Below are 14,407 nucleotides of genomic sequence, written 5' to 3'. Positions count from 1 at the left end.
TTTTTATTTTCAAAGATCTACAGTTGATGCAGAGGATAGCTTTTTATTTAGAAAAGCTCCTCTCCACATCACAGGAGTGTATCTGAAGGTGGTGAGATCACTGCAGGCTTGCTTTGATTCACTGCCTTCAAGTAGTGGCTTTTCCAGAAGGTCTGTCACTAATACTGCACACAGTATCCAGGATCCCACTGGTGAACATTTTGCAATTTGTCGCTCACTTTCTGAGCCCCATGACCAAGAGCTCAACCCAGCTCATTCTACACATGTTGCACAACAACCAGGGTGTCACACAATTGAGTACCAGTGGCTTCCAGTTTTGCAGTGGCTTTTGATAATACTGAAAAGTTGGCATTGATGTATGCCAAGTTTTCATACAAGTATCTGTAAAGGGTGCTTTCACAGTTTTGATAGTACCCAATTCATCGCTATCAATTTCACAAATGGTTATCTTTATTTTGGTGTAGCTGATGCAGTAATACTCAGTTGCATTAAGCCAAGAGGCCCATAATCTAAGAACAGGCTGAGGGGGGAAGGACAGTGAAGGTACTTCTCCTTTCATTTCTGCACATGTAGTGGAGCATTCTCTTAGATTTTCTTGCCACAGGAAATTAATCTGTCCACATCACAGTAATCTGACCACACATCATCTGCAATTTTGCACGCATGTGCAATGAAAAATCAAACTGGGGTAGAGACTCTGAAGCCCCTTTGCTGCTTTAGCCATCTCTTAGTAGCAGCAAAACACTGATTCTTTTCACAACAGCTGGCCACAGCAGCTTCATAGAGTTGTCAAACAAAATGGCAACTCTCTCAAGATCTTCACACATTAGGAGGAACATTGCTCCAGGTCTGCCAACTTTTAAAACACCACGAACAACATTTGCAACATAAAACCCATTCACATCAGTTGTTTCAACTATGGACATCCAAACCTTGTGGTCAGTAACATTAGTTTATATTTGTTGAGCTCCTCATCATACCAAACAGGTAAACAGTTATTTCTCAGTGTAGATTCACCTGGAACTTTATCTGTTGTGCTCTTCTCGAAGAACTGGCTGAAGTGTAGATTCTTCAGCTTCTCCAATGAGATGTAACAAGACACCATCATCTCACACAAGTCCTTGAAGAATAATTTCACAGTTGAAGTTCGACCTGTCCAATCAAATATAGCAATTGTCTGCTGTCATTTCCAGAACTTCTCTTCACACAGCTGCTGTGGTTGGTAATATTAGTGTTGTTGCACATAAAGTGCTTTTCTGCCCTAACCTTAACTTCACACAGATTACAAAATAATGTTTCCCCATTTGGTTAGTGCTGAAAAACTCTCCAAAATCGTGAACAAAATCTTGCAACTTCATGCTATTGGAGAACTTTACTTTTGGCAAGTTGAACCAGAGGGAGCTTATATTCAAACGGAATAGTATGACCACATGTGCGATGTTTATTATGTCAGAAGGCACTTTTGTTAGAGCTGAGATCGTTCTGTCAACACCCGTAAAAATGTCTTAAGTTCAGCAAACTAACTAGTCTGTTACGCTGCTTTTGTACTAAAGTTCTGATACATAAAGCTTTATCGTAATTGTGTTTGTGTTAATTTGTGACAATATCACCTGGACCACTGCAAAACGCATATAATTTTGGCCAAAATATGACTTCATATGCACAATAAAAAGAACTTCTTTCTACACTAGGCCTACAATTCCTGGATTCATGCAGAAACTGTTGCAAAATTCACTGTAACATTCAAGAAAAAGACTATGACTTATCATTAAAATCCAGGCACTATTCATTACTGATTCTAAGTGCACTAATTTAACAGCAGGACACAGGGTGAAGGAACCACCACCATTACAACCACCAGAAGCACTATGCATAGCAGTAGTTTCCATTTATACAAAACACTTCCAATACCAGACTGACTTTCCATTTTCTCATACTGGCTGGTCAACACTCTCCTGACAGTGAGTGGCCAACAGCAGAGGGGTCGCAAATCTCTGGGTGGAAGGCAGAGGTGGGTATTTGCCACATGGCTGCCCTTTATGCCTCAAAAATAGGTTTGAAGTATTCCCCATCACTGAAAGCACAATGATAGAGGGTGTAAAAGAGGTGTCCTGCTTCACGGTGTAGTTTCCTGTTAAAATTACTAAACAAATCAGCCAATATATTACTTCCCTCTACGTATATCTCAAGAAAAGACCATGAACGTTAAATCAGAGAGATTCAAGCTCACAGAGGTTTACCAACAATCATTCTTCCTGAAAACCATTCACGACTATAATAGGAGAGAAAGTGACAGAGGTGCACAAAGCAACCTTCATCACACACACCATGAAGTGGCTTGATGAGTGACTGTAGGTTCAACATAAGGAAAACACAGAATAATCTAAACAAAAGTTTGATTCAACGGGGATGTAAATCCCACTTCTTCCAAGCATCTTAATGACTGCTGTTTTTTTGGACAACTTGACAACGGATAAAGAATCAACCACAAAGGACTGCTAAAGTGACAGTCTGAAACTATCATGCAAATACATACAGCAAAACTGATGTTTGGGCAGTATCACTGACTCCACCCACTTGTTTGTGACAACAGTGAGCTGTCCAAGCTACAGCTGCAGACAGTTTATGGATGGTTGACAACCACCAGAACTCTGAGAATTTTCCTCCAGTTGATTGTCTCACACATTTGAATAGCTGCTGTTTCTTCCCATGTTTTGTGTTTGCTGCAAGGCACTCAAACTCTGCTTTGAGTAATATTTTTCAGATAAAGCAATTAAAACTTTTTAAACTAATCTTTGTATTTTATTTTCTTGTTGTGAATTATAAAATACATTATTTTCTATTAGCCAGTGGAAATCTCTGTCTTTGGAGTGTAAAGCGAAGAAAAAATTATCTTAGGGATGAAATGTTACAAGGACAAGAACAAAAAAAAAACATTATAAAGGTCATATATTTAAACTGACTGCTTTATATATACTTAAATGTATGTGTATTTCTACACAACTAATCATCAATACAGTACACTGGCAATGTGCACTAGGAAATGTTGCTTTATATATGCCAATGGACTGCAACACAAATTAAATACATATTTTCCATTTATCTAATTATTTGTGTGTTTTGGGTAACTGGTTAAATTTCTGAAATTCCAAGATATTCTCTCCTGCCCCCCCCCCCCCATTTTTTATTTCCAATATGGTGATCACTGAATACTATCATCATGTTACCTGCTTTCCGCAACTCCCTTTGGGTTTTTAGAGAATGAGAGAATCTTTAATCAGTCTTTGGTGCAGGTTCTCCAACTAGTCTCTGAGCAGAGGACAACAGAAAATATGCTTATAGCCCTACGGAAACATGATGGTTACAGCTTGAAAGATGAGGCACTACAAATTCATATTCTTCTGCTTTGGTGCCATCTATACACCACATCCCAATTTCTATTGAAATCAGTCCCACTAACAACACCTACACTACTACTGAAAATGCAACTTCATGGAGGACAGTAAAACAATAAATTTTACGTACTGTGGGTATGCAGTGTAATATAAAAAGTGCACAACTAAATTTGTACGGAATTTGGGGATGTACATCCTGCAAAATTCAGCACACAGAACTGACACCTCAAGCAGCAACAATGGCCCTAATCTGACGGGACATTGAACTGAACCGAGTTTAGGTGGCCAATAGAGGAACGACATTGCTGCCGCAACTCTGCACCCCATGTGATTGATTACAATGGGTAGTGAGTGCTGGTGCACCAGTATCTTGATAATCCTTTACCAGATGCTTTCACTGGGCGAGAGATCTGGAGAACTGTTGGCCGAGGCAAAAGTCGAATACTCTGTTCGTCAATGCTGTTCAGGAAAGCATGGGTGACAAAATCCCATATCATCTTGCTGAAAAATAATGACATGTAGGACACAATGACAGGGCTCAACCACCACCCTTAACAGTTCAGAAATGTAATATTTGTAGACCAAATATCAGTTGTTGTAAGAAGAGGTGATTGTATTGTAGATCAGCAGTTCCCGATTGATGGGCTGCAGGCAGTGTGGCAGTGAATGCTGGTCAAGAGTCAAGGACAAGACAAAAATTATCAGGAGCCTTAGGGCTTTCACTTGCCAGTCATCAAGCCAATGATTAAAGAATGAAATAAGTGTTAAAATACCCTCTCGGTATCCTATACTACTCACAAGGGAATGTTCCATCCTGTAATGCCAAAACCTATCTTGTCTCCCCCCCCCCCCCCCCCCTCCTGCCAACAGGATGAATGAATTTAAAGAAGCTGCTATGACGGACTGCCAGTATTTTTTTAAATGTTGCAAATGATCAATATCGTGTGCCACAAGGCAGCTGGAAGTGTCCACTCCTACAGACTGCGCTACAGTGTTGGCGTGCAGTATCGGCTGGCTGCTCACCATTGTTCACAAAAATGACTTGCTTGGATCTGTTCTTCTAACATCGAGACACAACAAGAAGAAAGGTTAGCGTTTTATGTCCTGTCCACAGTTAAGACTGTTAAAGACAAAGCTTGGCTCTGATTTCATATTATTGGAGAGGAAAGGAAGTGGCGACGGCTCTTTTAAGAAACGATCCCAGCATTTGCATGGAGTGAATTGGATGACCTTTGAAAACCATTATCTGGATGGCCAACCCGAGATTGAACCCAGCATTTTCCTATGCCAGTTGAGGGTGTTAGCCACATCACTAACTCATTAAGTCCTTGTGGAGATAATGTAAACTAGTTATCACAGAGTTTTCTTCATAACTCTCAGCTAACAGAATTTTGTGGAACTGCAACAGAGAAAGTGTACTGGTCTACTTGTATGTGTTTATTTTTAACTTTTATATTTTAGTTACAGGGGCACTATGCTTTCTTCACAGTTTTTGTGATGCTGTATGCACAGCCAGTGCTCACCTGTAAAGATAATGTGATGCTACCCCAGTGTCAGTGTTGCCAGTGGGAAACCCCTGTTGGCCCACCACATTCCACTGCCACATCAACAGAAGCTATAAAACGGACACTGTACTAACAGTATGTGGTGCTTCCAATAATGTGGTGATGTCTATGTGGATATTTGCCTTGCTGCAAACAAACCCATTTCCTGATTCGAGGTATGTGACATGGCTTTATGATCCTGTATAGCTGAGTGAACCATGTGACTGTCCTTTTAGGTGGCAGCCCCTTGGGGCACTTGAAATGATGCATGACATTGAGCATAGCCTTCCTGAATCCACAGATTCCACATAGGCTCATAAAACAAATACCAGCAATAATCACTGGTATTTGTTAGCCTTTTTTTTCAGTCTTGTCGCCCCACCTCCCCTGTGGGTTTGTAGGTTTCCTTTTGCTTCCTTTTCACTCTATCTTTAATCCTATACTTTGCACAGCCATTTTAATGTTGATATTTTCTTACCATACTTTGCAATAAGTGCCGATTATACTGACTTTTGGTTCTGTCTAATGAACTATAAAACTAATTTATCAGCATTGCAGTACATGAAAAAATAAAGTCAACATATTGGAAAACCAGGTTGCTCCCAGTGCAAGTATTAGGCTACCTGCATTTAAGAGCATAGCAGGAGCTATGTGATACACACATACAAAATTTCAATCAAAGTAAAGGAAACTTAAGAATTATAAATTACAAGAAGGCAGGCAGAGAGACTTACAAAAGATTACTGACACCTTAAGTACAAGATTTACACAACAAAGTAACTGCAGAAGAAACATATTGCTCTAAAAGTCCTGCAAAACAATTTATAAATTAAAGTGGATTACCTAAATTTTCTGATTTGTATACAATGGTCCCATTCTTTGGGCGACAAAAATCCAAAGAATAATATTCATATGGTAACTGTGTGTGAGTACTGGTCATTTTCACTGCCTTAACATCTATCCGAGATCCCTTCTTGAATTCCACAGGTGCAACACCTGGTATGTAAAATGCTTCTCCAACATGACAGCACACTAGTACCGAAACCAATGTCAGATAACTTCTCACCATTACCTGTAACTAGAGAAATGAATCAACATAAACACAAAGCAACAAAAGCCAAGATGAACTATAAATACAACCAAAAAACAAATAGCAATAAAGGCCAAGCCCATGACCAAAACACTGTCATACTAATTTATTTATTTATTACCACTTTACAGTAATTACACTTTTTGTAACAGCCACCATAAGAAGCAAAAACAATATATGAAATACGCAAGTGTCAAGAGGAATAGGATAAAAATAGTGTAATACAACAATGAGCTTTATGAACGACCTTTGCTCGCTTCTACAGAATTTTATTTTAAAAAAAAGTTTATTTCTACACGGCCAGGTTGTCTCTGCAGTGAGGGGTGAGGCAGGGGGGAACAGTTATCGAGAAAAATGCCACATGTCAAGCACATGGAACTTCGTAAATGCCCCTACAAAAAATTCCAACTAACGCGAATTAATTACGAATACTTTCTTAACCTCAACGATAATACGTGAAGTTTACAACAAAGAAGAACAAATCAAAATTACGTCTTTCACGCCGTACTACGAGAAAAACTATTGCATGAAATACTGTATCCCGTCAAGGAATCTGTTGACTACTTAAGTGTACAAATTCTGAAAAAAAAGAAAAACACGAGTAAGGCATCGTATAACTTTCATAAAACGGTGAGAAGAGCTGTAAGCAAACATGCTAAGGCACGACAAAGGGTTGCCGGCTTTCACGGCACCTAACATATATACTCAAGTAAAATGCCAAATTATCCATCTTTAAAACTTCTATTGGTTGAATCTCTCACATTTTAGTAAACGGTATGCTATGCGGTAACGTCCTGTCATTGATATCTCACACTTGCTCCAACAAACTATCACTATGTTGACAAATATGATTTAACCAGTCATAGGATAAGCTGAGTACATGGCTACGTATCCACCGGTTCCCTGTCTAGTGAAATGAAAATATCACAGTGGAACAAGCAAATATCGTAGAATTCGGATAACAACTTCCATAAGGTAACGCTGCAGCTAATCTGTATCATTACGACAGTAGAACATACGAGATCCACTAACCATAATTAACAAATATTCACACCAACTTTAATTGCCACCGTGTCATAAAACTACTGCTACAACCTCATGACCAAAACACTGATTACGTTCGCATGTATATTTCGTATACACACAGGCGAATAGCTTGGAAGAGATATACATACACCGACTCCCATCACTGACGTTTGTATAAGCGATATATTGCAATCGATAAATAGTTAAAAACATCACAAAAAAGGTTAGAATATTTATAACTTATTTGTTGTAATTAGGTCTACTAAATCATACAAGGCAGGGTATATCACAGAGTGACTATATAAATTATTCTTCAGGAACTGACACGACATTTTATTTTAGTTCATAGTTAAAAATTAACTTCATAGACAACGCAGTATCACAGTTGTGAGATTTTTTTAAATTCTTTTTCATATCTGAATTGCATGATGACCCATAGTGTTTTTACTTAAGCCAGTGTAGTTACATCTGTTTATCAGTTCCGTCCAGGTTACATTGTTTCAATTTTGTATGAAAGAGACCAATTTTATAATGAATGAAATATGTTTTTGATCACATTCTTTCGAGTTGTCATTTTCACGTCGTGGTACAAGGATCTATAGCAATTTCTAACAGTTAATTGATGTTTATTATTTAAGTTGCATTGTTTACGACAATAGCAGTATAACTTTCGAAAAAAAATCGGATAAAACGCTACCAACCAAATTTCAAGACGGATGAAATTTCCTTGTGCCAGAATTGTGAAATGCGTAGTGCCTGTGAAATTCGGGATGAACTTATTAAGTTCTAATACATACACATTTTGCTCATATTATATTTGTCTATGTTCGAGTTACATTGATGTTAGCACAATATAGTGTAAAAGGCGGAGTATTGTATGTGGACTGGAGAGGCATATTGATTTTTTTTTAAATTTGATAAATATTTCTAGCTACAAATTGTAAACTCTCTCTCTCTCCGTCTCTCTCTTTCTATCTATCTGGCTATCTGTCTATCTACCTACCTCTTCCTTTCTCTCCACACATGACAATTCCTGTATCATTTACATTAGGATGAAATAGAAGACACTACATTAACTGAAATAACATAGTAGCAGTCGGTCATATGGTTGAAACAGTTCGCCTCCATAACTTAGTGGTTAGCATGTCTAGCAGCTGTGTGGAGGATCCAGGTTCTATTTCCTGCAATGAGAGGAATTTTTCCTTAGTTGCAGGACTGGAATGAGGTATACTCAGCCTCGAGGCTCTAATTCAGAGCTATTGGAGTGAGAACCAGCGGCTCCATAGTGAGAATAGTCGGTAACGTCTGGTACAGTGGTGTGTTGGCGCCACACCCCTCCATATTGCATCCAAATGACGCCACTGGCAGAATATGACGTGGCAGTCGGTCGATCCCCATTGACCTACGTGGCCCAGAATGCGAATCTTTTCTTTGCTTTGTGTATAGTAGGAATATCTATGGGGTGAACAGGGTGTGCTCAGCATGTCGCCAATATAGCCAGCATCAGTTTTGTTAAGGATATATGAACAGTAATTTCGTATGTGAAAGTGTATGTGGCAAAGTTAGCTCAACTACCGATTGTAAATGCGTTGTTCTATGTAATGGATTTTAAAATATTGCTTGCGTTATTAATGCATTTTCCGTATTCAGAATTACCACCAGTGAATGCGCTGCATGGAGTATTCTGACATATAGAAGGAAATGTCGTCGAAACAGTCCTGGAAGTGCGTAGTGACAGCTATCGGAACGAGCGTAGTTTAATACTGTCTTTACAAACACTAAAAGTAATTGTGAAAATGAGTGTGACACAAATACTGCAGATAGAGAGACTTGTAGGTCGCAAGAACTACACTATATGGCAATTTGCTGTGGAACCATACTTATGCTTGGATGATTTACTGGATTAGTGAATGGTACACTGAAGTCCACTGGGTAAAATTACGCAGGTAAGGACCGGAACGCGAGATCAAAAGTGGTGTTATTGATTGATCTAGTGAACTATATATACGAGGGTATTTCGGAAAGTAAAGATACACTGTACGCCAGAGCAACAGAAGAGTTTTGGAGAGCAAGTTGGCAACACTGGTGTTAACCTTGAACCGTTAGCTTTCTCCTCGCGGTCGTTCGGCAGTTGAACGTTGCTTCCGTTTGGAGTAGGTCGTGTTTAAAATGGCTGCGCCGATTCAGAATCCCGATAAATGCGAAGTGCGCTGCGTCATACGTTTTCTTCATACAAAAGGTCAGCGACCAGCGGATATTCACAAAGAAATTATTTCGGTTTATGGGAACATTATGAATCGACAAAATGTAACGAAATGGTGTCGTCATTTCTCTGAAGATAGGACCGAAGTTCATGACGAACAAAGAACAGGTCAGCCATCTGTGATCTCTGATACCCTTCTTCGGAGAACGGAGGAAGCAATTTGCGCGAATAGACGTCTCACATTGAAAGAATTGCTTCAGATCATACCGAACGTGTCAATGACAACTCTTTATGACGTTGTGACTGTCAAGTTAGGGTACAGGAAATTGTGTGCGGCTGCGTTCCAAAACTGTTAACGGAAGAACACAAAAAGAAAAGGATGAGCTTTGCACTCGACTTCCTCACACGCTATGCTGAAGCAGGTGTTGAGTTCCTTGATCACATTGTGACAGGTGACAAGACGTGGGTTTATCACCACACACCTGAATCCAAGAACAATCAATGCAATTGCGCCATTCGAATTCACCAAAAGCCAAGAAATGCAAAGTGTCGATTTGAGCGAAGAAAATCATGGCTTTTGTTTTTTGGGACAGACAAGGCAGTCTTCTGTTGGAATTTATGCCTCCTGGAACGACAATTAATGCTGCTGCATATTGCCAGACTTTGAAACGTCTTCAAAACAAACGCAGGGGAATGCTGACAAGTGGAGTCCACTTGCTTCATGACAACGTTCGGCCTCACACAGCGCTCGTAACCATACCACTACTCAAACAATTCAAATGGGATGTATTGGACCATCTGCCATACAGCCCGGACCTTGCGCCCACCGAATTCCATGTCTTCCTTTACCAGAAGTCACATCTTGACTGGATAACTGCGAGAATGTGGACGAGTATCTCAACAAGATAACATCCACATCGAATCGATTAAGGAACATTGGGTTCGAGATTGCCGATGAACGGGTATTCACATTATTGTTAGCAGGGCTGCCCGAAAAATATGCACACATGATTATAGGCTTAGAAAGTGTAGGCATACCAGTTACGAGGGACACCATAAAAGTGAAGATCCTCCAGGACGTGAAAAATACGTCAGCGTGTCTTAACTTCAGAGAAGGAAACAGCTACAGCACTTATTTCAAGAAGAAAAAGGAAAAACCAGTCAAGAGCTAAAACTGTCAGAAGATGAGTCACGTCGTATCCCACTGCCACCAAAGGCCAACTACGAAGGAAAAAAGCTATGACGCAAATAGTCCAGAGAGGAGAAATGCTGATCAACCTAAGGCACTCTCCATTTATTACTCTTTTGGAGTAATGAGTAATATAGAACCAGAATGGAGATTAGATTCAGGAGCATCAGTACATATTATTAGAGACAAAACTCAAGCAGACAAGCCCTCTATCCTATCCTGTTGTTGCTTTTGTTGTTGTTGTTGTGGTCTTCAGTGCAGAGACTGGTTTGATGCAGCTCTCCAGCTACTCTATCCTGTGCAAAGTTGTAAGAGGTATGCGCTGCCTGCGATATGTAAGCTATAAGAGAATCTTAGAGCAAAGAGCAGTGTTGTATGCAGTAGGAACTGTGTAGCAGTAAGTTGTTGCTAGCGAGCAGTCTGGTGTATCGTGTTGGCTGGGCCGGTCGTGGTGCAGCGATGGCGGAGCCTGAGCATTATAGTATAAGGTAAAAGCAGCCTCGCGCATATCTAGTAATGTTATGTGAACTCCCATGTAAATCCTTTAAAAATGTCCTAATAATAATCTTTGTCATATAAAGTAATTTCTAACAAGCATTCATTTCAATTTAAAGAATTTACTAATTTCTCCAATCCATGATCATTCCGATTGTTGCAAAAGAAAAATCAGTTGCTTCCTTTCATAAATGACAAATCTATAGGCCAGCAATGCACAGAGCTGTGCCGCAAAAAGCTATTGTAAGAGCAGATAGTTGCAGACTTTATTAAGGTAAGAATTTTTGTTTTTTATTCAGAATGATCTTATAGGGCCATGACGCAGCACTGCTGTCGTCCAAAATTTACCAGGTTACTGAATTTATTTTTTTATTACGAGGTTTAGGAATTTTTCTGTTTCGAGCTTACATTAGATGAGAAAAGAATTTTGTGGGTACATTAAATGGGAAACAAATTTTGTGTGGAGGTTAAATGTGAATGAATTTCTGTAGGGAGGTTATAAATGGGAACCAATTTTGTTCTGAGGTTACGCAAAAAATAGAATCGTATTATTATTATTATTTATTAAATTTTGTGGGGAGGTTACACTTGGCGACAACCGGCCAGGATCGTATTTCTTTGTGAATCTCTGAGAAGTAGTCATATATCTGCTCTTATTTACTTAAATGTAGTTTGCATCTGGCACAACGCATTTACTAATTTGTCACGCTTTCTTTCACAGATCATCGGCAATTTATTGCTCTTTGTTGTAATTGTGTTTGTTCCATTTTTGCTTTGCCTTTGTTTCATTTTTGTGCTCAATTTTGATTTGTGAAAAGTGCCGCGAAAAACTCTTAACAGTACATCGCGATGTGCAATGAGTGAAATAGCCGACTCGAACAATTTGACCGATAATACTTGCGGCACTCGGTGTCTTAATGTTAGTACTCCATGTAGAGACAATCAATGCGTACCGATCACTAGTAATGATTTTAATTCTAATGATGAGCAAACAAATTCAATTATGTCCAGAGTAAATGCAACAATTGATGACGTGGCACGTTCCGATACAATGAATGCTGCTCAGTTTGACACACCTAATTTGCAAAATTCACGTAGCGAACAGATAATTGTTTCTAAAGAAGGTGAACAATGTACTCAGAAAATGTCAGATTTATTTGATTCCGGTGTACTGACCAATAGTGCACATTCAATTGGCAAACCTTTTCAAGAATTACAGAATGACCAAATGATTACAGAAAACGTGACAAATGCAGATACACCAACACACAGCATAGAAAATAGAGTCGCTAATTTTGGCTGGGATCAAGTTATGGCAGTATTGCTACAACTTAATGAAAATATAGACAACAATTTCAAACAGTCGAAGAAAGAACAAGACGACAATTACAAACGACTCAATGAATCGAACAAACAACTTAATGAAAATCTCAAACAACAAATTAATGAAAGACAAGACAACAACTTTAAGCAACTTAATGAAAAAGTAGATAACAATTCCAAACAGCTTAGTGAACCGATTACAGCCATTGCGGTGCAATGTCATGATACTAAAGAACAGTTACCTGAGGAAATTACGCCTTGTGCAAGGAACAGTAGTGAAGAAATTAGATCTGTGGCACAAGAATTAAGTAATACACATGCAGCCACAACTAAAATACTTAGAGACGAAATTAGTGCAGTCGCTAAACAATGCTCTGAAAACGCAAAACAGCTACGCGACGAGTTTAAATTAATGTCAGCAGAACTTTCACACACACTGGACGTGAAAGTAGATACGAAATTTGACCAACAGAACAGCCAAATTGACGAAATTTTTAATCACCACCTAGAAAACAGTGAAACACGTTACCGTAAATTTATACAGGAACAGAATAAAGTAAAGCGACAAGTCATGGAAACAATTACTGCACAAAGACAGGAAGATAAGCGTAAATTGTTTACAAAAGCAAAAACATACGTAGACAACAATATTGCTACAGTATCAGACGAAATTAATACTATCAAACAGTTGAACACCGAATTACATGATGACATCTCTGATCTTAAAACAAAGACAGACACACACACACAGTGGACTTTCAGACAGTGACCAACAGACTTCAAAAGTTGGAACTAATACAGGAACCGGATGCGATCAAAGCAGACGTTAATAAACTGAACAAAACCAAACGTGAAATACAAAAACAAATTAATGCTTGTGATACTAAAAACGATGATCAGGTAAAAGCACTGACTGAAAAATATGATGAATTGGCCAGTCGTGTTGACGTTATCGAAAGTAATAATGACACCAAATCAGACGATACGTCACCAGTTTCGTTTAATCAAACACCCGAATCCCAAAATTTACAGCAGACGATCAGTGAGATAGGTTCGTCCAATAATACATGACGTAGAAAATTGTCGTCGTTACAGCACGAAGTGACGGAGATGAAAAATATTTCAGCCTTTAACACATCACAGCATATGCCACTTTGCGAACATTTGTCAGACTCACACAGCAAGTATAATTTAGGTAATTTACAAAGAGTACGTGAGTTAGATTCCGAACAGTCACAGACAAACAGATTATCATACAATGCTGAACCTGTTCAGACATACATAGACGATAATTTTGATTACAAGCACTTTCTATCCGTGAGAAAATTTAAGGTATTTAAAAATGACAGAACACAGATTCACCCATTGGATTGGATATAGCATTTTAGCTTTGCTTTTCCACCGACTTGGCCCGTAACACACAAACTTGAATTTACTTGCAGTTTTTTGGAAGGCGAACCGGCAACTCGTATGAGACCGATCGCGAGACAATGCTATTCGGTAGAAGAATTTCAGAATGCTTTTCTGTCAGCGTATTGGTCGAAGACGACATAGCGCGGAATCAAGGATCAACTAATTAGTTTACCGAATTATGAGAACTCAAATTTTTCCACTGACACGCAATTTTTTGAACACATGGTCCAACAAAACCAGTACTTAAGTGAACCACACAGTGAATCTGCACTTATTCAATTATGTATTTCTAAATTAGCACGATCATTAGGAGTATCACTTTTAACGGGTCAGCAGAAAGAAAATATTTCGGCATTCAGAGATCTGTTACAGCTTTTGGAAGTTCAGCAATCAGATTATTCCTTCATAAACAAAAATTTTTCATGTAATAACCAAGGCCAACAAGCATACAGCAATTACGATCAGCCACGCTATTTCAATAGCAAAGGTAATAGACGCTTCAGGAACGACAACCACCAGAACTTTAACAACAGACAAAATTTTAATTATCAGTATTGTCAAAACTATCAGCAACAGGAACCACATTTTGGTAACAATAGAGGTTTTTCCCAACAACAGCAACAAAACCAACCGGTTAGCATACCAAACCAACAATGCAGTCTGCAAGGTCAACCAAGCTTTAATGTTTCGCCGCCTATACGTATAGCGTTGGGTCCGCCAAATAGTAAC

The 14,407-nt window shown here is 38.9% G+C and overlaps 1 protein-coding gene across 1 annotated transcript in view; it reads right to left on the bottom strand.

Annotated features, from left to right (window-relative positions):
* LOC124615546 (transmembrane 9 superfamily member 4) overlaps positions 1-7,215 on the bottom strand; it is a 57,514-nt gene extending 50,299 nt beyond the window's left edge. Inside the window, exons 1-2 of the mRNA XM_047143519.1 lie at positions 7,062-7,215; positions 5,783-6,017 (exon numbers count right to left, since the gene is read on the bottom strand). Of these exons, the coding sequence (XP_046999475.1) occupies positions 5,783-6,017; positions 7,062-7,064 (238 nt within the window). The 5' untranslated portion in view covers positions 7,065-7,215. The remainder of the gene's footprint in view (positions 1-5,782; positions 6,018-7,061) is intronic.
* Positions 7,216-14,407: the final 7,192 nt, after the last annotated feature.

The sequence above is a fragment of the Schistocerca americana genome, chromosome 5 (assembly GCF_021461395.2).
Source record: "Schistocerca americana isolate TAMUIC-IGC-003095 chromosome 5, iqSchAmer2.1, whole genome shotgun sequence".
NCBI classification, from domain to species: domain Eukaryota; kingdom Metazoa; phylum Arthropoda; class Insecta; order Orthoptera; family Acrididae; genus Schistocerca; species Schistocerca americana.
Note: the sequence above shows the minus strand (reverse complement) of the source record. Positions and strands in the feature narration are given on the sequence as shown.